The sequence below is a fragment of the Culex pipiens genome, chromosome 1 (assembly GCF_016801865.2).
Source record: "Culex pipiens pallens isolate TS chromosome 1, TS_CPP_V2, whole genome shotgun sequence".
NCBI classification, from domain to species: domain Eukaryota; kingdom Metazoa; phylum Arthropoda; class Insecta; order Diptera; family Culicidae; genus Culex; species Culex pipiens.
In genome coordinates, this window is record NC_068937.1 from 54,088,352 (window position 1) to 54,114,651 (window position 26,300).

Sequence of the window (26,300 nt, forward strand, 5' to 3'; positions counted from 1 at the left end):
CCTTCCTATATGGCACGGCCTTCCCCCCCTGCTTCCGTGCCACTTGCCACCTCCGCCGCCGTGGGGTCCCCGCGGAGTTTGTCGTCTCTTACCTTGCTTTGGCAAGTTGTGTTCTTTTCGCACGATTATTCTGCTGGTGGCTTGTGTCTCTTCGCGGTCTTCGACATCATCGTCGTCGTGAGTTCGACGGTAACATTTCAAAAGGCATCATGTACATTTTGACACTTTCTGGGTTATTGCATATTCTGAAAGTACTCCTAATAAGCTACCTCTCCACCAAAAATGAGCGAAAGTTACTTCAGTAAAGTCTGTTTAATCATGATTTTAAATAAAGTAACATAAACAAAATCTCTGCCATCAGCAGTCCCTGTTTATATAGCCCTGTCAACCTGTCAAACAAAAGACTACATGAACCTCGTGACGAAAAAAAAGCAACATGAACAAAGCGCCATGTACATTCGGCGATGAAAAACGAATCATAACAAAGCGTCCCCCTTAATGACAGCAGGGTGATATAGACGTTGGTGATTTCAAAAGAAGTTATGTTTGTTTTTCTTAAATAAAATTACGGAAATAATGTTTTATTGAATTTGAATGATCAAGTATCAATAAAAGCAACGTTTTTCATCGTTTGTTATCATTAGAACATCTTATTTTGCTTTTATATTAAAATGGGAATTGAAAATGGATGCTCAACATTCAAATCATGACTTTTTTTTGATAAGGTCCTATAAACAAATGTAAACATTGAGTGTATCCCTTTCACACCTTATGTCAAAGTCCATCGGAGTAAGCGGGATACACTCAATGTTTACATTTGTTTATAGGACCTTATCAAAAAAAAGTCAAGAAATGCGTTTTTCTCAAAACGCATGGTTTGTACATGATGCTTTTTCAAATGTTGGCGTCGAGTTATCGGTGGAGTGTGGAGAGATGTGGGGGTGGAAGAGTGTGATGTTGTTTTTCTTTTCGTTTCGTTCCCTGCTGACTGATATCTGATATGAAAATGCAACAACGTAACTGGTTTTTTGTTTGGTCAATAGATGTGCGCTGTCCGATTGGATCTTGTTGGATAAATGTGTTATATATATTTCATATTTTGATGCATTTACATATTCGTACAAAGTGAACTTATAAGATTGACGATTACGAGCTAGAATAATACACTAGCCGGACTAGCGCAAACAAGTGACGAAAGTTCTAGTTAGCATGAGCATTGTTTTACGAAAATCTTTACGTCTCTTGTTTTATGTTTTTCTTGTTTCATTTTTAACATTAAAATTTTCACTTAGCTTTAATCTAGTTAAGTTTCATCACCATTACCTGTTGCCTATCTATCTTTTTTATGTTTTAATAGTCAATTTTTCAATTTTTGGAATGTTTTTCACATTTTCTACTATAGAATGATACCATAATCCACGCAAAACAATGTAGAAGGGCCAAAGTGGATTTAATCCACTTTATCCCGTTTACATTGTTCTGCTTGAATCATTTAAATTGTAAAAAAAATCTGGGGCATAGTCTGGGATATTACAAAAATTACTGCATACTAGGGTAACAGTAAAAATAATCGATATCAAGGATACCTTCTGACCAGATTCCTCAAGCAAAAATAAGTAACTGTGCCATTTTTTTCGGTAGAGTTTTGTACTGCATTAAACAAATTTCAATTTTGATATTCTAAATAACCGAAAAATCGGTAAAGTTTAAACTGATTTCGGTAGATTTCTTCAAGTTAACTAAATTTTAGTTGTTAGTTGTTTAATTTGAGGTTATGAATGATCAGTTTTTATTATTTTTATGTTTGATTTAACATATTTTCCTACAAACTATTTAAAACTAGTGCAGGTACTTTGTTTCCGGGGTAGATATATTATTAACTTGACCCGAAGTGGTATTTGATTTAGGGCAATACTAAAATCAGCTAGCTCGCACAAACAGAAAACGAAAATCGCTCTTCATTGGGATGTTACCTTTATCCAGTGAACAAAAGTGATAAATTTGAACACATTGTTATACAGTTCAAAAAAAAAAATCATTTCCCTCAAAGGAAATCAGCCTCCTGCTTCCCTTTGGCCCCTCGGGATAGATTCCTGTTCCGGATAATCGCTCCTGTATCATTGTTTCAGATAATGTTCATTCTTGCTCCGAATACTTGAATCCGGTTGATTCCACAAACCACAATCAAATTGGCTACTAATTATTCAACCGAATTTCGGTAAACCATGTGCAGAATTCCTGTCACGTTTTACCTAAATTTGGTAAATATTTAAAACAACCATAAATCGGTAAAAACAATTGACAGATTTTCGTAAAGTTGTACTTTATTACCGGTTTATCAGTAATACGCAGCAAGTCTACCAACTTTTTGGTAAAATTTATGTTTACCGATGAAATCGGTTGTTTTTGTAGATTTTTTTTACCGATTACGGCAAACAAATTCTAAGTGTGTAACTATCTCATTAAACGCCACCTTTTGGCGGATTTGTATTTTTTTAGCTTGAAGAAGGATGCTTGGACATCCTTTGTCATAATGAGTATCATAGGTTTGATGCTTGTTTGGCAAGGAGTATGATTTGATTCGATGTGGAATTAAAATCGAAGTGTTCAGTATATTGCTGAAGCTTCCATTTTTACACATGGACACCACTTCATGCTACGAGAACCCACTTTGACGCAGTCTCAGGGCTTAATCGATGGCCGGTAAGCTGTCATCGAGACAAGGAGGTTCTCCGATAGTGGGAATATCACATTTGTACAATGAACCGCTACATATGTGATTTTTCCCTATCTTAATGTGGGTGTCAGGTTAGGATGCGGGTTTTTAAAAATTTAGTTTTTGTAAAATTTAGGATTTTAACATTAAATACCAACTTTTTATACTTTGCTTTTAGTTATTTAGGGACAAAATTAGTAATAGTGAATTTAGTAATTCTATCAGAATCGGTGATTTTCATTCAAGTAGCATAAAAACCATTCTGATTTGTCAAAATTTCCATAGAGTCTCGATCAATCAATAGTGAAATGATATCGGACTAAATTCGTTGATCTGTTGAACTAACGGTTGTCGGATTATGATTGTATCGACCATTGTTGCGAATCGAGGATCTACTGGAATTCTGACGATCAAATGGTCGTCTCTTTTTCAATTCACGATTTGTAAAATATGAACCGATATTAATCTTTTTTTTGTTTTTTTGTTTTTTTTTTTTCAGAAGAAGCCAGACAGGTTTTACAAGAAACGTTTTTTTTGGCTATTAATTAAAATGTCGGGGATTTGAGATAAGAGTAGCTTTCGGATAGCTTGCTTCAAATCTTGTGTTCAATTCAAGTTAGGTAGTTATCCGCAAATGAATAATTGAACATTTTGGACTTATGAATAACACACAACTGTGCATTTATTCTAGAGTCAGATCCATACAGCGTCAGTGTTTATTTGGTCGAAGTGTACTAATTCATTGGCAGATCTGGTTCTAGTTGTAATGTACGACAAGACTACTGACGGACGTGACAGGACGAGGGCCCAGTTTTGAGGTTTCGACATCAACGATGTGCGGCTGGATCACCCTCCCAAAAAAAAAAAAAGAAAAAAGAAGGATGCTTGGACATACCGTACCAAACGATCCGAAATTCGGTGATTTGCATTTTTATCGAATTGAATTGAATAAAATATGTTGGATCTTGTGAAGCTATAAAAGTACAGTACCAATACAGAAAAAAGCTTAAAAAAATGTTATTGACTCCTGATTGATTTTTGGAGCTCGTTAAAATCTTCACATCCTACATCAACTTATAATGTTATTGTCTCAGTCGCGACAGAAACCCATCATCCCGAGCCAGGCTCATTGCCGTCAGTCCGTTCCGAATCGAGCGAATGCGGGTCGCACTAGCCATATTCGTCAGGGCTTGCCGCGAAACGCGATTGTCACTTTGCTTAATTACAACAACAAAGATACCAACAGCAACAGTTTCGATGGATGCGACGTTGAATGGTGCAACGTGAGAGACAACAAAAAGGTGCGAAAGAACACTTTGTACGCGTGCGATATTATCGGTCCGGCTTAACACGTATTTTGGCTTTTGTTTCATTCTTTGTTTTGATGAATGGAAACGTTACAGAATTAGGTATTTGTGAATAGGTTATAGTCATTTTTCGGTTAAACAAATATTTTTTGATTAGTCAAAATAATTAAAATTCTTTTGACACAAAATTGACTATCTGTTATCGAAAGTAAAAAAACCAAAAGATTCGTCTCACATTTTTATTCATATTCGCTCAAACGCCGAGCAAAGCATGTACTTTGTATGTACTACTTTTTTTTATTTTACGCAATTATACTACCACTGCTGCTAGCACTTAGGGTTTGGTGCCGGTCGGTAGGTGCGGTCTTTGAATGAAAATGTTCGCAGGGGCGACACCACCCAAACGACTAAACACTCTCCGTTTCGGGTTCCATTGTTGCATTGCTCGCGAAAATAGCCATCCCGTAGCAAATTCACCGGCCTGTGATTTAACGGACAAATTCGCGTCACCTATTTTTACACCATCTCTGTGTGTTGTAGGTACTGAGGAGTCTGTAGTTTGTGCTGTGCGAAAGATTCTTCTTTTTTGTTTACTTTTAGTTGTTTTAATTGTAATTAAATTGTTGTTTGTTTATTTATTTTTTCTTCTACAGATGATATTACGGCACACAACAGCAAGGTGACATGTTTGGACATTGGGGAAACCGGACGAGTGCTGGTCACCGGAGGACAGGACCGGAACGTGAACCTGTGGACCTTTGGCAGCAAGGAATGTTTTATGGTTAGTATGGCGGCATGAGGTCGCTTGGCATATTTATTTGAATGTATTATAAAGATATTTGAAACTAGTAATTGATAGATTCCAAATAATTCTACAGTTTAAATAATCATACCTAATATTAAAAAAAAAGTGAAAGTAGTTATGCCGTGACATAGCCGGAATAGCGTTGAATAACGTAGTTCAGCGATTGTACTATTGACGAATGACAGCTAGTCGTGGCAATTTGAGAATAATGACTATTCTCAGCAGCCTTATTCGTGAGCTGTAACAGGCAGTGATTAATCGCAAAATTAAGCATAGTCGTCGGATTTTCAACACTGATGGGGGTATCAAATTATAGAACGAAAAGTCAAAGCATGCTACTTGAAGGGACTGAAAAAATTATTGACAGCTGGAGAAATAGCAAAAAGAGCAAATATCGATAAGATCGACAGCTAGAGTGTCAAATTAATAACATAATTGAAATTATTTTAATTTTCGAGTTGAAATTATTTTTAGGTATTTTAATTTAATATTTAAGTTAAAAAATAAAGTTTCAGATATTCAAATAAATATATTTTTGGATTGAGTCCAGCTTAATCTGGCAAACAAGTCAATTTGTATTTATAGTAACGATTAATTTTAGATGGATACAACATAAAAAGAAAAATTGAGTCCTTGTTTAAAAATTGATTATTTATCTGATAACTAGGTCAAACAATAATTTGACTACATTACAAGCATACATATCCTACAATTTTCATTTTTGATGTTTCAGGTTCGAATATCGAATTTGAAAATCAAGTAAAATTTTCAATGTTTAAAAAAAATATTGCAAAGTTTCAAGCCTAACATTCCAAAGTGCCTAAACACACAAATTATGGTACAGAATTTCAAAAATATTTCATGAACTGTTAAATTCTTTTAAAATAAAAATTCAATTTCAAAATCAAAAGAAGTTATGCCGTTAGACATAACTGGAACAACATTGAATAACGTAGTTTATAGGGGAAATATACCCTTTCTAATCAAACACCTATCTTCGTCATATGGAGATTTTGATGCTCGATTAAAGCTCCAAAAATAACTATTTAGGCTATAAACTTAACAGCAACAGCACCGCCTCGAGTAAGCACGCAAATTTATGCCATTTACTGGCCAAAAAGATCAAATTTAATGCACTTTTGATCATAATTTCTATTTTGCGAGACCATTTCTCATCATTTTGGTGGCACACACATCCACACGCAAGATCAGAGGTTAACTGCTTAACGAATGTTGCCATAAATATCTTTTTACTTGCGCTAACGATTTCAAAGCGCTTACGATATTAAATTGCTTCCTTCTACCGGCAACATGTTTTTTTGACCATTACTTAGTCACTCACTTGAAAAATAATCCCGAAAAATGTAACTAATTAGCTAGCACCATCAAAAAAACAAACGCGCTAAGTCTTCTGACGTTTGGAGCGAAGGCAAATAAAGAACAAAGGGTGGCCACCAACACCACCAACATGCTGGTGCAGCGCCTGTTGGAGTGAGCAAGTGCTGCCAGGAAACTTTCGCTATAAATGCTACTTTTCGTGAGTGTTCGCTTGAAATTTCATCAATTTTGGCAGCACTAAGCAGACCCAAAAGAGCGCTGGAAGAAAAAAGAACTAAGCTGAAAATAGAAAAATGGGCGTGGCCCAATGCAGTCGACTGATTAGAATGCATTTTTGAAATATTTTTTATAAATGCTTGTAAAAGGAATAGCATAACATTTAATAAAAGTGAAAATAAACAGAAATGTTCACAAAAAGTTTCTCTACTCGTGGGTGTACTTGGTTTTAGTGAATTTCAAGGAACAATCCAGATTATACAGCATCATTCAAACACGACCGCTTATTAGGCTTAAAATGGGCATATTTCCCCTATCTAGAATTTTTTTTAATAGGTTCTATAAACATAATCAGATTCATAATGTCACTGCGATACAACTTTACGCAGTAGGCCTGGCCGCATTAAAGTCTGTGATGTTTCATTGCATTCCGATGCAATAGAGGAGAAAAGCAACTCGCGACAAAATTTTGAGGCTAGGAATTTTGACAGGTATGATTTTCATAAAGTATTCGCCTCCTTTTCTCTCCCACATAAAAACTGGGGACAAGGTAGCTGTCAAACTAGGCCAACATGTTAAAGTCACTCACAAAATGAACTTTGAGTTATTTGAGTTCATTTCTGACGTCACGATTTTCTCCTCTATGGCGCACTACAGATGTCAACAAATGACAAGAAGAGTGCTAGGCGTCATCTAAACTAAGGCACTCTCCAGGATCCCTTCAAAAGATTGGCTGCGCTAGGGATTGATTAGGTTAGATTAGATAGGTCCTATAAACATAGGGGGAAGTAAGGCAAGTGTAACAAGCTAAGGAAATGCTCGTTATAACCCATTAAAATGTTGAAAAATCTGTCGGATTTTATTATAATCATCTTATTCTAGGTCTTGACTAAGACTTTGTTAGAACAAGTTTTAAAAAAATCCTGTTTTTAATGTAAAAAAATGATTTTAAAATTTTTAATTTTCCGTACGTTCTACTCAACTAGTGGGGCAAGACGAACAACCCGTTGGGGCAAGAGGAACAATGAATGAAAAAACATGTTAATTTGCTAACAATTGAACTGTTATTACTTAGATACATCAGATTAGAATGTATTTGAAAGGTTTCTTCCATTTTTGCCTTTCTTACTAAAGAAAGGTATAGGTTTTACTTTAAGGCTGGACGTCATTTCCATCTTCGTAAATATGTCGATTCAGCATCAATTTTAATCGGAAAAATCGTCAAAAAATCACACTGCATCGATTTTTGACGCTTCGTCGTCAAGTCGACAAGTTGTCAAGTTGAGCTTCGAATACTGGCGCGAGAATGCTGGCGCATTTGTTTTGTGGCTCGACTTATACTCGTTTTGTAGTAGCTTGTCTACCGATGTTTCCTACAACATGTAAGATATCGTAGCTTACGGTTTCTTTTGCCCTGTCCGTTTTTGCATAACTGTCCAATGTTTATGCAAAAACTGTTGTGACATAGGACATTCAACCGGCTACAATCAATTTGTTTCCCGTGTGCTCCTAAAATCGCCTTAACCCTTTCGAGCCTGATGGGTCATATATGACCCAAATATCAAAATTTCCAAAACTACCCTATAATTTTCGTATGGTCATAAGAATCATTTTCCCATCACTGACTAAAAAAATATTTTTTTGAAAATTCGGGCCTGAAAGGGTTAAAGTAGGCTTAATTTTTTCGTGATTTCGTAAGTTTATTTAACAGAGTTCATTGGATTCCAATAGGAGCTTTCTAAGCTTTTCATCGTTTATATCGTTTTCTAAGTTTTCAATGCTGGCGACGCCAATGGCTTGCTACCTAAGGTACTTGCGTTTGAGTGTGTAGTGGTGTGGTTGTAAAAATAGCTATCTCTGACTCTGTCACGTGCGTAGAAGCAGAATGGCAAAGTCGATTTTATGAATTTAAAGAAGTTCTACCATTTTTATATTCTTTAGTAAGAATGGCTCTATCTCACCCCAGGTGGGATTAAATCGGGTTTTAGATTAAATAATAATATTTTACTAAAAATTTTATCGTTTTTACGAAAAAAAAATATTACTTAGATGTTAAATAGTAAATTTTCATAATATCACTATATTTTGTATGGACAATTTTTTTTAACAATTGTTTATCAGTTTTTATGTACTTTCATGTATTTATTTCCCAATAAAATATGTTGTTGCAGCAATTCGTATTTTTTTCCATACTAAAAATCCATATGGTACACTTGCCCCACCTGAACAAGATTTTCTAAAAGCTCTCAACAAAAATAACCAAAAGTTAAATCATACTTTGTAATAGGTGCATGTCATTGGTAGGGACACTACTGATCTAGGAAAATTAGCATTTTGGTAAAATGAGCATTAAAACGAACCCTAAGCCTTATTTTGTAATTTCCAAATATTATAGGAAAACAAAGGTTTTGAAAAAAAAACTTCATTAAATCTTATGCCCCGTGGCGTTTACGTCTTTTTGGCGGTTATGTGTTAGTAGAATCAGCTAATTGCATTGCTAGCAACAATTCCTCATACTGGAAATAATCAAAATTCCGCACAATAGCTTATAGGACCCTTTTCAAATAAAAAAAAACATGGATATCAGTTTAGTTAATAAATGCGTAATAGAAAAAAAACTATCATTTGGTGATTCATGCACCAAAAAATCAGCAGGTACAGCGAGCGTCACTGTACCTTTTGAATTCTCTTCTTTTATCTCGTGATTTTTCAGCATGAGCATTCCCGTTATATCACTCCTTCTCTTTTCCTCGTTCGCGAACTCTCGCCGAAGATTCTTTGGTTTTCTCAGAAAACCGCAATGAAAGAACGCGAGAGGGGGATTGAAAACCGACCACGCATTACGTCACGTTAAACTGCGTTGGCAAATTTTGTTTTGTGGCGGCTTTTATGGCTGCGCTCTATCGCGGGGGAATGATTTTGAATGGGACGAGAGGGGCAGTGAAAATTGGGAGATTAGATTTCGGGCATGATAATTGGAGTCGCTGAGAAGTTAAGGTTTGATATTTTAACATCCCTGTCCGTTAGTTTTGGGAAAGCGTTAATTTAGCTTGGAAGTTCAAAGCGTTTCGAAAATATTTCAAGTATCTGCATTTTTCAATAGTAAACTAATTGTATCATTGTGTTTACCTTTCCCCTCCCTCTTCCAGACCCTGACCGGCCACAACGCCCCGGTGGACTGCGTTAAGTTTGCCTACTCGGACGACTTTGTCTACTCGGCGGACGACACGGGCGTGATCAAGCGATGGGACCTCAACTCGGACACCGAGTGCACCACCTTCTTTGGCCACATGAAAACGGTGCGCACGCTGGACTTTCACCCGTACAGCGAGTACGTCGTTTCGGGCAGTCACGACACCTCGATCCGGCTGTGGGACGTGCGGCAGAACGTGTGCATCAAACGGTATCGGGGCCACATTTCGCACGTCAATTCGGTCAAGTTTTCCCCGGATGGGTTGTGGATCGCTTCGGCTGGCACCGAGGGATGCGTCATCATTTGGGACATTCGCATGAGCAAGCAGTTTATGGAGTTTACCGAGCGGGAATCGCCGGCGATGTGTGTTCAGTACCATCCGTCGGATCTGCTGATGGCCGCTGGACGGAACGATGGCAGTGTGGATTTGTACGATCTGGAGAAGAAGCAGCTGGTGTCGCGAGCGGACAAAACACACTCGAAGGGACACGCGGTGAAGTGTATTGCGTTTGACGAGGGCGGATCGTGTCTGTTTGGTGGGACGGCGGCGGGGATTTCTGTGATTGGTTGGGAACCGGACCAGGAGTATGACCATGTGGACTCGACGTGGACGATGCTGGGCGACATGATCACTGCCGGAAAGAAGCTGATTTGCGGAACTTATGAAAATAGGAACGTTGCGATCCATGCGTTGAATTTGAACATGGTGAAGCCGTTCTACAATCCGCAGAATCAGCCGTTTAACCACCATCAGAGCTCTAGGAAAAGTTTTAGCCGAGGAAGTGGCAAGGTTCGGTTGTCGATTGGCGATCGAGGGCTATCCGGTGACAGTATGGAGGGAAATTCCAACGGCGGAATGTCTCCTAACCTGAGCATCGAGATGATTGACGAAGAAGACGTTACGATTTTGGTCGAGCAGAAGGCATTTGATTTTAGCCATAGCAACGGAAGTGGTACGGGAAGTTTTGAGTCTTACGCGTCGCCTACCCCATCGTCTATCCCGGTGGCCACGGTCTCCGGACCGCCTTCGGGCCCCCTCTCCAACAGCAACTATCTTGTAAAGGAAGAGATGAAAATGTACAACATCAGCACGTCAACTGGATATTCGAGCGACCTTGACTACTACCCGTGCAAGAACACCGCTTCGGACGCGGAAAAAGAAGACTTTCCCGTCAAAAGCGCTCAACCTCCGGATTACGCCCCCAAGTTGACCACCTCGGGGAACACGACGACCAACGCCAGCAGCGGAAACACCAGCAGTACCTCCCACTCCACGACGACGGCAACGACGACGAAAAGTAGCACGCTGGTTCGGCAAAAGACAGACTCTATCAGTCACAGCACGATGGCGCAGAGAAGAACTTCACAGCCGAACATTGCCGCCAACCGGAACTCGACCATCGGCAGCAATCTGGCGAGGAGGATTTCGACCTCGAGGAGCACGTTGGAGCTGAACAAGCTGGCCAATGAGGAGCAGGTGAGAGTTTTTGAGTATTTATTTTAAACTACATTTCGAATAACACCTAAACCCCATTTCCCAGGTAACCTTCAAGAAGCCCATCAGCCGAGGCAGCTCTCCGATCCGGAACAACACCGCCCTCAGCAGCAAGATCCGCAAGAGCGAAAGTACAGCACAAATCAACAACATGAAAAACACCAGCCGATACAGCAGCAGCAGCAGCAATAGTCAACACAATGCCAACGTCAAGGTGGAGATTGTCACGAAACCAGTCCGATCGAAGACGTCGCTGGACATGCGCCAACGGAACCACAACAACAACGGCGACGGCCACAGCACCAGTGCCACCATGAGCCGGGCCGGAATCATCCAACACAACAGCAACGGCAATGGAAACATGAGCACGATGGGAGGAGGAGGAGGTGGAGCGCCACACAATCACAGCCTGTCCCACATCGGAATAAGCGACGGAGGAGGGGGAATGGGCCGCGACTCGCTGTTGATGCCACCACCGTCGGTTCCCCCGCCGTCGTCGATTCCCACCGCATTGCACCACCAGATTCCGATCATCCGGTTTCCTTCGCATGACGGAGACGGAGGTGGTGGTGGTGGTGGTACGAGACTAGGAATGACCTCCAATGAGGAGTTTGAAATTCAACTGCTGATGAATGAACACGACAGCGTGTTTCAGGCGCTGTGCAACCGGACGGCGCTGCTGACGGCGATCCGGAACTACACCCAAACCGGAGACGTGAGCACCGCGCTCAAGGTCGCCGTCCGCATGAACGACCAGCACATCTTGGTTGACCTGCTGGGAGCCATTCTGGAAAAATCGTAAGTTCTTTCGACAAATGCTTACTAAAAATACAAATTTCTAACGTCCTTCTTTTAATTCAGGTCACAATTCACGCTGGATATGTGCGTATTGTTGCTGCCAAAAATATACGACCTGCTGCAGAGCGAATACAAATTGTGAGTACCCTTTTTTCAAACACCTGGTTTGATCCTGGTTCAAAGGGGAGGGAGATGTCGTTGCGATGTTTGATTGAGTGGGGTATGCAAACTCATCTCAAGCTAATTATCTTGTCATTTGAGAGGATAAAAAGTTTTTAAAGTTGCGCGCAGTATTGCTGTTTTGCATGGAGTGGAATTAGGAAGAGAAGGGTTTGATTTGGCAAATAAAACAACCGTTAGACAAATATTTTTGGATTTTAGCAGACGAGCAGATGTTGGTTAAAAATGTTATGGTCTTTATGGTCGCCCCAGAGTTTTCAATGTTTTTAACCGGTACGCTAGCCTCTATCAGGTGAAGAAGCACTTCGATACACTCATCGACGGAGAAGCTAGCGGCCTGTCGATTTGGGAGTCAGTACAACTACCAGTGGAGTGTCCGATCTACAAAAAGGGGGACAAGCGTGAGAACTACCGTGCCGTCACAATACTCAACCCGGCCCTGACCCTCTCAGATCATCTTCAGCCATTTATCCCCGATGTCGGTAGATTTTGTTGGAAGCTATCAAGCCGGATTCACCGGCAGATCGACAACCGACCAAATCTTCACTGTGTGGCAAATCCTCCAAAAATGTCGCGAGTATCAAGCCCCATACACCACCTATTCACCGAGTTCAAAGCCGCGTACGACTCAGTCGAACGCGAAGAGCTATAGAAAATAATGGACGAGAACGGCTTTCCTGAGAAGATGATAAGATTGACCAGAATGACGATGGATGGGGCTTGATGCTGTTTGAAGATATCGGGTGCGGAATCGGACTTGTTTCCTTCACTTGGGAGACTTTGGCACGGCGATGGGATACGAAGCGAAGACAAGGTACCTGCTTGCAGGAGGAGTCCCTTAGGGCTCGCAGTGGACTGAGCGTGACGATCGACGGGGACTAGTTCGAAGTGGTGGAAGCGTTTGTGTACATCGGATCGTTGGTGACGTCGGACAACAACTTCAGCAGGAAAATTCGGAGGCGCATCATCGTTGGAAGTTGTGCCTATTTCGGCATCCACAAAAGCCTATGGTCCCAGATATTCTCTCTACATACGAAGTGTTCCATCTGCAAGTCACTGATAAGACCGGTCGTCCTCTACGGGCACGAGACGTGGAAAATGCTCGAGGAGGACTTACGAGCGCTAAGCGTCTTCGTACGTCGAGTGCTTAGGACCATCTTCGGCGGCGTATTTGAGAACGGGGTATGGCGGTGTGCGCAACTCTACAACGAGCCAAGCATCCGGAAGGTTGCGAAGGCTGGACGGTTGCAGTAGGCGGGTCATGTTGCTAGGATGCCGGAACGACCCGAGCAATTGAGCCAACGAAACCAGAAGATCAACCCTGCGAAGTTGGTGTTTGTGTCAGAGCCGGTAGGAACAAGATGTATTAGGGAGATGTAACGAGCGAGGTGGGTGGACCAAGTGGAGAACGATTTGGAGAGAGTGGGTTTCCCGCGAAATTGCAGGCAAGCAGCCATGACCCGAGCTTGTTGGCGGAGAATCGTACAGCAGGCCAAGCTAATGGTGTAGTTTGGTGTAGGTTCTTTGGGAGATGGATTTGAACGGTCTTATATCGGTCTTGTTCAATGAGGGTGACTATGGTCCAACAAACTATTTGGCGACCAAGTGTCAAAATCAGCCAAAAATTACATGGGACAATTATGCGTAGAATGGCAGATTGGTTTAAATTTGCCTTTTCGCCTTCCATTGCAGGGCTGTATTATTTGTGTATAGTGAGCCCAAATCCCAAGTATAAGCTCGATTGGACGAACAGTTACAATTTGGTTGTGGACTTATTAGTCAAAAGTTACAGCTATTTTAAAGTAAAAAAGATGCAATTTCAAAACTCAAATATCTCTAAGAGGCGCAAATTTGTGCCAGGTCACATTTGAAAACGGAGATCTAGCACTCAGGGGTATTTTTTCAACTTGAGATATCTTGATTTAAAAAAACGAAGGACATTTTAAAAGTAGGGGGAGAGGGGGTAATATGCACCCCCTAAGGGAAAACTGTCATTTCTCAACCATTACAGCATTACTGTGGAAGAATTTTGTTCGATGTTCTAAAACAACTATTTTTCTTCGTCATCCATGTGAAAAAAGTCCTAAAAACCTCAAAATTGTTCGAAAATATCAAATTTCTAAAAACATTTTTGATTCATTTCAAACAACCATGCGGGGCAATATGCACCGCAACATTGGGGCAAAATGCACTACAACAACGGGGCAAAATGCATCACAACATGAGGCAAAATGCACCGGATAAAAGCAGTTTTCACTAGTCACCACTAGATGACACCGCTGTTTTACAAAGGAGCTTCACAGCGGTGCATTTTACCCCGACCACGCTTTTTGCAGAAAATTTAATTAAAAATGCATTTTTTGATGTTTTTGCAGAAAATTTAATTAAAAATGCATTTTTTGATGTTTTTGGACTCATCTATCTACAGAATAATAAAGATTTTGGCAAAAACTATATACTTCAACACTTACAATATGAATAAATGCTTTTTAAATTGTCCAAATTTGCGGCAAGTCTGTTTGTCCTATCTGTAAAATGTCCACTTATGAGTCTCATCATGAAAATGATCACAAACCAGTTCCGCAAAGAAAAATAATGTTTTGAACATACCATTCTGATTTGTCAACCACTTGAATATAGGCAGTAAAACCATCCATTTTAAGGACATATAACAGATAACTCAAACGAATAATTAGTTCGTTTTTAATAATTTATATTTTCACCATTTTGAACAGAAAAAATGTTTACAAATATTGGTGACCTTGGCAGCATGCTTTGATCGGGCTTGTATGCAAACATTTTGATGGACTATGAAGAAAATGCGCACATACGAAGTCCCATCCAGCGTACTTTTCCTAATCGAAAGCTTTAAATCAATGCAATTATCAATACAAACTTAACAAAAGCCTAATGAACAGCATGTGAGAGATCCCTATTGTTTGAAATTCCAGAGAAATGATTGTTTGAAATTCATGATAAATCATTTTTCAAACTTCTAAGCTCTTTTTCTCAACTTGCAGAAAACTGAAGTTTAATGAACTTTATTTTGTGACCTTCAAATATTTGATCAAAATTGCCAACAAGTTACTTCTCCCTGGGCTTTGTCATAATGAGTGTCATAGGTTTGATGCTTATTTGGCAAAGAGTATGATTTGATTCGATGTGGGATTAAAATCGAAGTTTTCAGTATATTGCTGAAGCTTCCATTTTTACACATGGACACCACTTCATGCTGCGAGAACCCACTTTGGCGCAGTCTCAGGGCTTAATCGATGGCCGGTAAGCTGTCATCGAGACAAGGAGGTTCTCCGATAGTGGAAATATCACATTTGTACAATGAACCGCTACATATGTGATTTTTCCCTATCTTAATGTGGGTGTCAGGTTAGGATGCGGGTTTTTAAAAATTTAGTTTTTGTAGAATTTAGGATTTTAACTATAAAGGTATTTCGACCCGGACGATTTCGCGATGTTGACAGTTGCTTTGGAGAATTTGAACGTTGCGCGTCGCGGTCAACACGCCGGATTTTCGATGCCGTTTCCGTCTTTGTTTTCCCCGCGATTGTGTGTGTATTTCGACCCGGGTGATTTCGCGATGTTGACAGTTGCTTTGGAGAATTTGAACGTTGCGCGTCGCGGTCAACACGCCGGATTTTCGTTGCCGTTTCCGTCTTTGTTTCCCCCCGATTGTGTGTGTGTATTTCGACCCGGGTGATTTCGCGATGTTGACAGTTGCTTTGGAGAATTTGAACGTTGCGCGTCGCGGGCAACACGCCGGATTTTCGTTGCCGTTTCCGTCTTTGTTTTCCCCCCGATTGTGTGTGTATTTCGACCCGGGTGATTTCGCGATGTTGACAGTTGCTTTGGAGAATTTGAACGTTGCGCGTCGCGGGCAACACGCCGGATTTTCGTTGCCGTTTCCGTCTTTGTTTTCCCCCCGATTGTGTGTGTATTTCGACCCGGACGATTTCGCGATGTTGACAGTTGCTTTGGAGAATTTGAACGTTGCGCGTCGCGGTCAACACGCCGGATTTTCGATGCCGTTTCCGTCTTTGTTTTCCCCCCGATTGTGTGTGTATTTCGACCCGGACGATTTCGCGATGTTGACAGTTGCTTTGGAGAATTTGAACGTTGCGCGTCGCGGTCAACACGCCGGATTTTCGATGCCGTTTCCGTCTTTGTTTTCCCCGCGATTGTGTGTGTATTTCGACCCGGGTGATTTCGCGATGTTGACAGTTGCTTTGGAGAATTTGAACGTTGCGCGTCGCGGTCAACACGCCGGATTTTCGTTGCCGTTTCCGTCTTTGTTTCCCCCCGATTGTGTGTGTGTATTTCGACCCGGGTGATTTCGCGATGTTGACAGTTGCTTTGGAGAATTTGAACGTTGCGCGTCGCGGGCAACACGCCGGATTTTCGATGCCGTTTCCGTCTTTGTTTACCCCCCGATTGTGTGTGTATTTCGACCCGGACGATTTCGCGATGTTGACAGTTGCTTTGGAGAATTTGAACGTTGCGCGTCGCGGGCAACACGCCGGATTTTCGTTGCCGTTTCCGTCTTTGTTTTCCCCCCGATTGTGTGTGTATTTCGACCCGGACGATTTCGCGATGTTGACAGTTGCTTTGGAGAATTTGAACGTTGCGCGTCGCGGTCAACACGCCGGATTTTCGATGCCGTTTCCGTCTTTGTTTTCCCCGCGATTGTGTGTGTATTTCGACCCGGGTGATTTCGCGATGTTGACAGTTGCTTTGGAGAATTTGAACGTTGCGCGTCGCGGTCAACACGCCGGATTTTCGATGCCGTTTCCGTCTTTGTTTTCCCCCCGATTGTGTGTGTATTTCGACCCGGACGATTTCGCGATGTTGACAGTTGCTTTGGAGAATTTGAACGTTGCGCGTCGCGGGCAACACGCCGGATTTTCGTTGCCGTTTCCGTCTTTGTTTTCCCCCCGATTGTGTGTGTATTTCGACCCGGACGATTTCGCGATGTTGACAGTTGCTTTGGAGAATTTGAACGTTGCGCGTCGCGGTCAACACGCCGGATTTTCGATGCCGTTTCCGTCTTTGTTTTCCCCGCGATTGTGTGTGTATTTCGACCCGGGTGATTTCGCGATGTTGACAGTTGCTTTGGAGAATTTGAACGTTGCGCGTCGCGGTCAACACGCCGGATTTTCGTTGCCGTTTCCGTCTTTGTTTACCCCCCGATTGTGTGTGTATTTCGACCCGGGTGATTTCGCGATGTTGACAGTTGCTTTGGAGAATTTGAACGTTGCGCGTCGCGGTCAACACGCCGGATTTTCGATGCCGTTTCCGTCTTTGTTTTCCCCCCGATTGTGTGTGTATTTCGACCCGGACGATTTCGCGATGTTGACAGTTGCTTTGGAGAATTTGAACGTTGCGCGTCGCGGGCAACACGCCGGATTTTCGTTGCCGTTTCCGTCTTTGTTTTCCCCCCGATTGTGTGTGTATTTCGACCCGGACGATTTCGCGATGTTGACAGTTGCTTTGGAGAATTTGAACGTTGCGCGTCGCGGTCAACACGCCGGATTTTCGATGCCGTTTCCGTCTTTGTTTTCCCCGCGATTGTGTGTGTATTTCGACCCGGGTGATTTCGCGATGTTGACAGTTGCTTTGGAGAATTTGAACGTTGCGCGTCGCGGTCAACACGCCGGATTTTCGTTGCCGTTTCCGTCTTTGTTTCCCCCCGATTGTGTGTGTGTATTTCGACCCGGGTGATTTCGCGATGTTGACAGTTGCTTTGGAGAATTTGAACGTTGCGCGTCGCGGGCAACACGCCGGATTTTCGTTGCCGTTTCCGTCTTTGTTTTCCCCCCGATTGTGTGTGTATTTCGACCCGGACGATTTCGCGATGTTGACAGTTGCTTTGGAGAATTTGAACGTTGCGCGTCGCGGTCAACACGCCGGATTTTCGATGCCGTTTCCGTCTTTGTTTTCCCCCCGATTGTGTGTGTATTTCGACCCGGGTGATTTCGCGATGTTGACAGTTGCTTTGGAGAATTTGAACGTTGCGCGTCGCGGTCAACACGCCGGATTTTCGTTGCCGTTTCCGTCTTTGTTTTCCCCCCGATTGTGTGTGTATTTCGACCCGGACGATTTCTCGATGTTGACAGTTGCTTTGGAGAATTTGAACGTTGCGCGTCGCGGGCAACACGCCGGATTTTCGTTGCCGTTTCCGTCTTTGTTTTCCCCCCGATTGTGTGTGTATTTCGACCCGGGTGATTTCGCGATGTTGACAGTTGCTTTGGAGAATTTGAACGTTGCGCGTCGCGGGCAACACGCCGGATTTTCGTTGCCGTTTCCGTCTTTGTTTTCCCCCCGATTGTGTGTGTATTTCGACCCGGGTGATTTCGCGATGTTGACAGTTGCTTTGGAGAATTTGAACGTTGCGCGTCGCGGGCAACACGCCGGATTTTCGTTGCCGTTTCCGTCTTTGTTTTCCCCCCGATTGTGTGTGTATTTCGACCCGGACGATTTCGCGATGTTGACAGTTGCTTTGGAGAATTTGAACGTTGCGCGTCGCGGTCAACACGCCGGATTTTCGTTGCCGTTTCCGTCTTTGTTTTCCCCCCGATTGTGTGTGTATTTCGACCCGGGTGATTTCGCGATGTTGACAGTTGCTTTGGAGAATTTGAACGTTGCGCGTCGCGGTCAACACGCCGGATTTTCGTTGCCGTTTCCGTCTTTGTTTCCCCCCGATTGTGTGTGTATTTCGACCCGGGTGATTTCGCGATGTTGACAGTTGCTTTGGAGAATTTGAACGTTGCGCGTCGCGGGCAACACGCCGGATTTTCGTTGCCGTTTCCGTCTTTGTTTTCCCCCCGATTGTGTGTGTATTTCGGTCCGGGCGGTTTCGCGTTTTCGCATTTTAGTTGGTTTTATCTTTCCACAGCCGGCTGTCTAAGATTGAATCATTTATGCAAAACTCAACACCAAATAACCGGGAATAGTCTCATCCGCATACTCCGACTGTTTGCCTTGAGAATGCATAATACATCACACCATTAAACAAAATTTATTGATTATTGGGTCGCATCATCATCCTCTATGTTGAATCCTGGCCATTACCCTTACCCACTAACAAAATCCCAAGTAGAAGTAGTTTTCCGGCACACGTGGGGGTGTGGATATCGTATAGAACCCACCCTTTGTAGCAACCTGTGCTAACTAACATTCCCGTCCCAATCCCCCGAGATCTACAAACTGACATGGCGGGCGCCGTTGGTGGCCAACGACTGTTACCTATTTGCTCCAGATCTAGTTTTAATGATCTTGATCTTTTATCTTTTCAGCGCATTCATACATGCTGTTGATAAGGGAAACACCATTAGATCGTTCAAGCGTATGGTCGGTTGTATTGATAGGATATTACGGTCCTGTTCAGCAACGGAGAAGGACAACCATGGGTGGTCTCTCATGCTCATGCTCATGCTCAATTTAGGATTTTAACTATAAATATCAACTTTGTATACTTTGCCTTTAGTTATCTAGGGAAAAAATTAGTAACAGTGAATTTAGTAATTCTATCAGAATCGGTGATTTTCATTCAAGTAGCATAACAACCATTCTGATTTGTCAAAATTTCCATAGAGTCTCGATCAATCAATAGTGAAATGATATCGGACTAAATTCGTTGATCTGTTGAACTAACGGTTGTCGGATTATGATTGTATCGACCATTGTTGCGAATCGAGGATCTACTGGAATTCTGACGATCAAATGGTCGTCTCTATTTCAATTCACGACTTGTAAAATATGAACTGTTATCCTTTTTTTTTTTTTTTTTTTTTTTTTTTTTTTTTTTTTTTTTTTTTTTTTTTTTTTAAAGAAGTCAGACAGGTTTTAAAAGAAACGTTTTTTTGGCTATCAATTAAAATGTCGGGGATTTGAGATAAGAGTAGCTTTCGGAAAAGTTACTTTAAATCTTGTATTGAATTCAAGTTAGGTAGTTATCCGCAAATGAATATTTGGACTTATATGAATAATTGAACATTTTGGACTTATGAATAATACACAACTGTGCATTTATTCTAGAGTCAGATCCATACAGCGTCAGTGTTTATTTGGTCGAAGTGTACTAATTCATTGGCAGATCTGATTCTAGTTGTAATGTACGACAAGACTACTGACGGACGTGACAGGACGAGGGCCCAGTTTAGAGGTTTCGACATCAACAATGTGCGGCTGGATCACCCTCTCAAAAAAAAAAAAAAAAAAAAAAAAAAAAAAAAAAAAAAAAAAAATTGCCAACAAGTTACTTCTGTCCCTAACTTGCACAGACTTAAATGTTTTACTTTATTTATGTAAACACAAAAATTGAATCAAAACAAGTCGAAAAGTTTCGGAATGGCTTGTGAGTACTTTTGCCCCGTTCTATTTTACTAAAATATTTGAAATTCTCAATCAAGTGCCTGTGTGCTGCTTATTAAAACTTGTTTTTAATGAAAACTTTTCCAAGGCTGCGCTAAAAAAAAACACAAAACGACTGAAAAATCTTCCAACACTTCTCCCGATTAATCCATCGCCATAGATCTTCCCCTACGTTCCACCAGTCATCGTCGTCTCCGTCGAACGCCTTCCGTTCTTCCGGAACTAGTTTTCACAGCCCACTGGCTCTGGTTCCTCCCGGGCCCGTGTCCCGCCTTGAAGTATTTATTTATTTATTCATTTATTTATGCCTTCTCGTCGTGCTATTGTTAATAGCAGGTCTTCGCTATGCTGCTACGCGCCGCCACACTTTTATGTTTATTTGTGCAGCTAATCTGCTTCATCACTCTCTCGCGCGAGCTCGACCTCTTATGTAGGTATTTATTTACTTTCTCCCCCTTTTTTACACGTTCCTCCCGATGGGCGGAGCTTATGCTTATGATGCGATTATGTACGCGGTTGGTGATTTATGCTTATATGCGAGTTGCGTGAACTGAACTGTGTTTGCGCCTGACTATTTTATAAAATTAATTTTGGATTTATAGAAACTTGTTTGTAAACAAAATGTTATAAACAGAAACCTACAGATTTTAAGATTTTAGAGACATAAAAAAATATAAAGACGACTGTAGTGCCTATTACCCTACATAACTTGCCTCTTCTGAAGCACATCGAGAGCATCGATCATAATGAGACACAATAGAACTGTATCGAAAAGCGTTGTACATAACGGAACCTCTATTATACATGATATAGAAGGTTGCCTGCTGGTTTGACGGTGGAGCATTAATTTATATTCCTCAGCACGGTTGTTTGATTTTGGAATAAAAAGGGAAACTTTTATGTATGCTATAGGCAGCATGGACAAAAGGGGCGCACAGTGAATTCAAGTGGTGCGAGGTACTGATGAGTTATTGCTTTTGCTTGTTGGATTCAAGCAAATGGGATTATAAATAATACCAGTGGATGAAAGTTGTTTAGCCGAAATTTAATGGCTGTAGCACAAATTTTTGCCTGTTTTTTTCTGAGTTGCGAATACAAAACATTGTATTATCTTTCATGTTGTGTTTTGAAGGACAATTGAAATTGTTAGTTAGTTTCAAGTAGCTTCATGAAATGTTTTGGAAAAATCGCACATGATAATGTTTTTGATATTTCAAATTCGATTCAAATAGATTAAAAAAAAAATATGTTTCATTTGTGATATAATTACAAAATGAGATAAAGAAGGAGAAAAAAAAACATTTTCGGCACACTAAACCTATTCGTAGAACTTCGAGGTTTTGAGTGGATTTAATGAACACTTTGTATTCAAAACTAATAATTTAAAGTATGGAGTAAGCGATATAATTGTTTAAAAGAAAGTTAAAATATGATTTTTACTGCACCATTTTGAACAAAGTTGAGGTAGTTTAAGTGTTTCCTGCCTTTTAAGACTTAAAAAAATCCTGGGTGTTATTTTGGAATCTTTTCTAATCAAACAAAAATTTACTAATAAACTGTTTCTTTCTTTGCATATTTTGCCTTCCTCACCTCAATGAGGATAGGCTTTAAATCACTCGAAAAATGAACTTCTTTATTCGACCTCGTAGCCCTACCTTCACGTATACCTATCTACTCAGAATCAAATTCTGAACAAATGTCTGTGCGTGTGTATGTCTGTAAGTCCGTGCACTGACAAATATGCATCCGATTATCTCCGGATTGGCTGAACCGATTTGGACCGTTTTGGTCTCATTCGATCCATCTTGGGGTCCCACAAGACCCTAGTTAATATTATGAAGTTTAGAAAAGTACTTCAAAAGCTATGCAAAAACGATTTTAACTAAAATTCGGAAGATTTTAAAAAGGGTGGTTTTTGTAAGAAAACCCGTCATGCTATATATTGTTAGAAAGGTATTTGAAAGACCTTTCCAATGCGTTTAAAAGATTGAAGATCTGACAACCCCATCAAAAGTTATTGATTTTTTATACACTTTTTTGAGGCCGGATCTCAGATATTTTAAAAATAAGTGTTATTTATACACTTTTTTGGACTGTGTAATGTATTCACTTTATGAATGTGAGGAAGGCACCAAATACCTAAAGGTGGATTGAGTATCGTTTTTTTTATATGCATTTATCCCGTTTAGTAATCCCGTATAAGTGCTTATAGGGTTTACCCTGTTCTGCAAACTCCAATCATTATCGTATTATTATTAACATTTTGTGTGTTTCATATGTTCGATCGATTTTTCTACGATTTTATTTTGAATCTAGAATTTGTTGAAAATATCCTCCATCTCCATCTTTTTCCTCCAGAACTAGCCGATAAGACTTCGATTAAAATCCTCAGAAAACGAAAACTATGCTATGCTATGCTATGCTGATTGTGACATTTATATACAGTCCAGACTGTATTCGATTCTGCATCGTATTTGAAATCTTTTATTTAGGTTGCGCAAAGATTCAACCGATATAAAATTGATTATTAAATCAGTTAAATCTACATCAATTAAATATAAGCTCTGTTAAAAAGTAGCTTTATTTTCACAAATTTTTAAATTATTTAAATAATTTGATCAATAAGCCTTGATTCTCAGAATGAAAAAGTTCGTTAAATAACTTTTCAAATTGGCCTCCCGTAACTACATACGCTGAATTAAAATGCTAATAAGATCGTTAACGGAACCCCTCCCGATGGGCATGAATAAGTGAATTACAGTGGCAAAACGAACTTCAAACTTCAACTCCGTCGAACGTAATAGATACGTCCTCCTCAACCTCGGGGGCTTGAGACCAGGGAGAGGGAAAAATTGAATAATCACTCGTCGCCTTTTGCTCTCGCTCGAGCGAGTGAACCTCGAATCGATGTTGTTTTTCTTCCTATATTCTATTTAGGTACTTCAACGTTTTTGTGAATGGATGAAAAGGGATACCCTTCAAAAAGCGGGAAACTGTTAATGTTCATGTTGTAGCCAAACAAATAAACAAGCAGCTTTCGCACCCGGCCTTTCGGCTCTTTTTGAATTGACACTCGTGATTTTTTTTTTCGTTTTTTTTTTCCTTTTTTGATACGCTCATCAGCACCGGATCAGTTGCGCCGTGTTAACAAAGCGACAAACATTCAAACTAGATCATAATCGCATCAACAACGCCGGTAGGCAGATCTATGTATTAGAGGCGATTTTGTTGAAGTTGTCGGAAGAAGAAAAAAGGTCCGAAATGTATCAAATATCACGGCTATACTATGGCAGATTACGATTTCGGGCTGTTGAGATGAATTACGGAATAACAAAATGTCGAAAATTGACGGCAACACAATAAAATCTGTCGATTCGGTTCTTGTCCAATTTGACAGATAATTCAGTTTCTTGTTTTCTTTTTAATTTTAGTGTGTCGATTATTTGCTTTATATTTCTACAAAACAGATAATATAATTACTAGAAAGTCTAATTTGTATAAGACTTGGTTTATGTATTCGAAAAGAATATTAAATTTTCCATTACATAGCATAGAGGTTTTAAAACTTTTTTTTTAACTTGAGTAGTTCTCTACAACTTCCCATTTTTTTCGAAATTTTTAAATTTTATTTTTTTGATTTGGTTGAAACTATGTCTATGCATTCCCTATGTCAACCAAAGTCATTTTGCATTATTAGTCTGGTCATACTAAATGGGTTTGTAAATGTATGAAATTATGTATCTTGAGAATGGTTTTTCTGAACGATTTGGTGTCTTCGACAAAGTTGTAGGTTAAGATCAGGAATTTTTAAAAAAAAAGATGTACGAAAAAAAACAATTTTTCATTTCACTTTTTATCAATCAAATTCACAAAATACGTATTTTTGAAATTAAGTTTTTTTTAAAATATGTTTTAGGGGACTAAAATTACATTATTTGAGTCATGGTGCGTGATGGTGAAAAGTCTGATTTAGGAGATACGATCTTTTAAATATTTTTTTTTAAATATACCGTAAATCTGACAAAAAAAAAACGTTTTAAAAAGCAAAATCGACGGCAACATTTCAAAAGGCATCATGTATATTTTGAAATTTTCTGGTTTATTGCATATTCTGAAAGTACCCCTAATAAGCTACCTCTCCACCAAAAATGAGCAAAAGTTACTTTATTTAAGTCGGTTTAATAATGATTTTAAATATAGTAACATTAACAAAATCTCTGGCATCAGCAGTGCCTGTTTATAAAGCCCTGTCAATCTGTCAAATAAAAGACTACATGAACCTCGTGCCGAAAAAAAAGCATCATGAAAAAGACGCCATGTACATTTGCCGACGAAAAGCGAATCATAAAAAACCTCCCCCTCCACTTGCAAAAGGCGCCATGTACATTCGGCGAAGAAAAACGAATCATAACAAAGGGTGATAAGACGTTGGTTATTTCAAAAGAAGTTATGTTTGTTTTTCTTTAATATAATGACGGAAGTAATTGCAGGCCAAAGATTGATACCTAAGAGCATGCAATGGCACTGACCTTGTTGCGTGCTCTTCGGTTGACGTCTACGTAAGGAACATCCTGGAAGGAGCGCAACTAACTACATCCGTAGTTCTGTTAGATCATCCGAATTATCTTGATCAGAACAGTATAGCTCTGGTTCCTTGCAAGTGTCCTATTTTCTTACCTCCACGTTGGCTTGGTTTTCATGATGACCTAGCTGGTGGCCTGTGGAAACGGATCGTAAACCTTTGACCACCGCGGGTCAGAGTCGAGACGGCAAAAAGAAAGGGGCGCGACAATGTGGGAAAGGGAAATAATTTGTGATTGTAGACGGTATTGTTTTGATTCGCAGTATGTTGAGTCAACTGCTGTGGATGTACCTGAAACATCGCACAACGGGGTTTCTCTTCTCTTCATTCTCAGCTACCACCTATATCCTATTTTTATTTTTGCTCTATTGATTCCCACTTTTTCACTGATTCTTCTATTTAATATCATTTGATTTTGATTTTACTAACTTCTGATTCTCTTATCTCTCAAAGCATTTCCACTCTTTTTTACCAATTGAGACTGCTGTAACAAACTTTGTTTTTTTTTTCTTAAACATATACTTTTCCTTAATGTACTAGTAATATCAAGTCTATTTATCATTTGCCTAATCTTTTTTGATTTTATTGCGAATTTATTTATTTGAATAATTCTTTATCTGTCATATAAATTATCGTTACTTTAATCTAAGCTTGTTTTGTATCTCTATTTATTAACTAATGTCTAATTTTACATCTAATACATCTAGCTTCTCATTTTTATTCTTTAAAATTCGCTCATCATTCTCTTACTATTGATTCTTGATTTTTATAAAATAAATTCTCTTTTACTGTCTATTGTTTTCAATCTTCACCCTTTTTTTCAAACTAGTGAGGTTTGAGCCCTTACTCAATTTATGGAATGGTTAAAGGATTAACACAAATATTACTGTTGTACTTTTGGTAAACTTTTATAAAATGCTTAGGACCAAAAATTGTAACAAATCACCGCGACAAAAGAAATAGCAACAAATAAACACGACTCAACACTAGGAAAGATTTCAGGAGAAAACAATACACAGTAAATAACAATTAGTTTTTGAATTCAAACTAAAAATAAAACAGTTTTTTGCTTTAATGAAAATTGATAGGCTCACTATGAATGGTTAGGCGCTTATACTTACATCAAACCCTACGTAATGTACCACCCCCGGCCGAGTTAAAATGCGTAACCGGAAAAGAAGGTGTGCATGCCTGGCACGAACACTCAAAGCGTGTTCTAGCGTGCTGCTCGTACTGACTCAGAGCAAGGGTGAGGGTGAGATGTAGGTGTAAGGGCAGTGCGTGT

General features: G+C 40.1%; 1 protein-coding gene across 1 annotated transcript in view; it reads left to right on the plus strand.

The window, feature by feature from the left end:
- LOC120432667 (katanin p80 WD40 repeat-containing subunit B1) overlaps window positions 1-26,300 on the plus strand; it is a 32,216-nt gene that overhangs the window by 490 nt on the left and 5,426 nt on the right. The window contains exons 2-5 of the mRNA XM_039597920.2: window positions 4,677-4,804; window positions 9,532-11,052; window positions 11,117-11,868; window positions 11,932-12,006. Of these exons, the coding sequence (XP_039453854.1) occupies window positions 4,677-4,804; window positions 9,532-11,052; window positions 11,117-11,868; window positions 11,932-12,006 (2,476 nt within the window). The remainder of the gene's footprint in view (window positions 1-4,676; window positions 4,805-9,531; window positions 11,053-11,116; window positions 11,869-11,931; window positions 12,007-26,300) is intronic.